General features: G+C 32.5%; 1 protein-coding gene across 1 annotated transcript in view; it reads right to left on the bottom strand.

Annotated features, from left to right (window-relative positions):
- Positions 1-256: 256 nt before the first annotated feature.
- Positions 257-1,180, bottom strand: part of LOC118734151 (syntaxin-binding protein 5-like) — an 86,838-nt gene continuing 85,914 nt past the window's right edge. Inside the window, exon 3 of the mRNA XM_036463868.1 lies at positions 257-642. Coding sequence (XP_036319761.1) covers positions 386-642 — 257 coding nt within the window. The 3' untranslated portion in view covers positions 257-385. The remainder of the gene's footprint in view (positions 643-1,180) is intronic.

Raw genomic sequence — 1,180 nt, 5'->3', positions numbered from 1 at the left:
ACTGTACTCTGTTTAGCTAGAAGTTTGAATGAATTCATGCAGCCCTCTAATATGTACATAAATATATCGGCTGGATCGGACTTCTTTATTATGACTAGAACTGGGCGATAGTTCGACTTTAAACGTTGGCTGCGGCACTTTAGTTCTATTGAAAATATTTACATCAGCATGCTGCTTAATTAAAAAATATCTATGTAGAAAATTTTAACTTGCCTTTGGTAGAATAAGAGGAGAGATTATTTGTCTAAATTTTTATTAAAAACAGTTTATAAATAACATTACTATTTGAAAACAGAAATTAAATAAGTGTACCTTGATGTAGTAGAAAGTGTTATAAAAGCAATATTACAATAACTGTGGTAGAATTAGATCTTAAAATAGATTTTTACAACTGATACCATTTTTTATCTTTATATTTAAGCATTAATTGATGTGCTGTTCCACTGAAGTCTTGAGCTTGGTTGGCCATACGTTCAGCCCTCTCTTCCAGCAAATTAAGCTTCTCTCCTCTCTCCATTGCCAACTGATGCGCCCTGCTTATCTCAGAGGCTGCAGTAGATGCTCGCTGCCCTAATTGCTCCAGATTGGGACCAGGTATATGTTTGGCAACTGATCTATTTGCTTTCCCACTTTGTTCTCCGACTGAAACAAAAATTACACCATTTTAATTATGAAGTCGTATAGATATGTAATTAGGTAAAAAATATTATGATTAGTGGGATGACTTTTTTATACGATTTTAAAAATCTTACATGCTTGAAAAGTAGATTCAAAGTTCTTAAATAGGATTGCTGGGAGTTTTCATCGCGTAAAATTGAAGAAACCCCAATTTTTCATAATTGTTTTTAATTTGGCCATCGCTAATTTCAAAAAGGTCTATGAAAGTTGCCAAGTATGTAGTAATTATCTAAAAGTTAAGTTATTTTCGAACAAACCTTATTTAGTTCAATCGCATAAAAATGGACTAAGTTAAGCAATTTAAGTAAAAATACGGCCTGGAATTTATATGTGTGTACCACTGAAAAAATTAAGAAAGAAAAGGAGTTTTTATATTTTGCACGATGAAAACTCCCAACAATCTAACACTAACAATATACCATTATAGTCTATTTCCACCAAAAGCTTAACTGCAGTTAAGGGCTCAGATAAGTACCAATTATTTTAACATCGGGTGATTGGC

Source organism: Rhagoletis pomonella, unplaced genomic scaffold (assembly GCF_013731165.1).
Source record: "Rhagoletis pomonella isolate Grant_MI unplaced genomic scaffold, Rhpom_1.0 Rhpom_scaffold_00002, whole genome shotgun sequence".
Lineage (NCBI taxonomy): Eukaryota > Metazoa > Arthropoda > Insecta > Diptera > Tephritidae > Rhagoletis > Rhagoletis pomonella.
The sequence above is the reverse complement of the archived record's forward strand: the minus strand, read 5'-3'. Positions and strand labels throughout refer to the sequence as shown.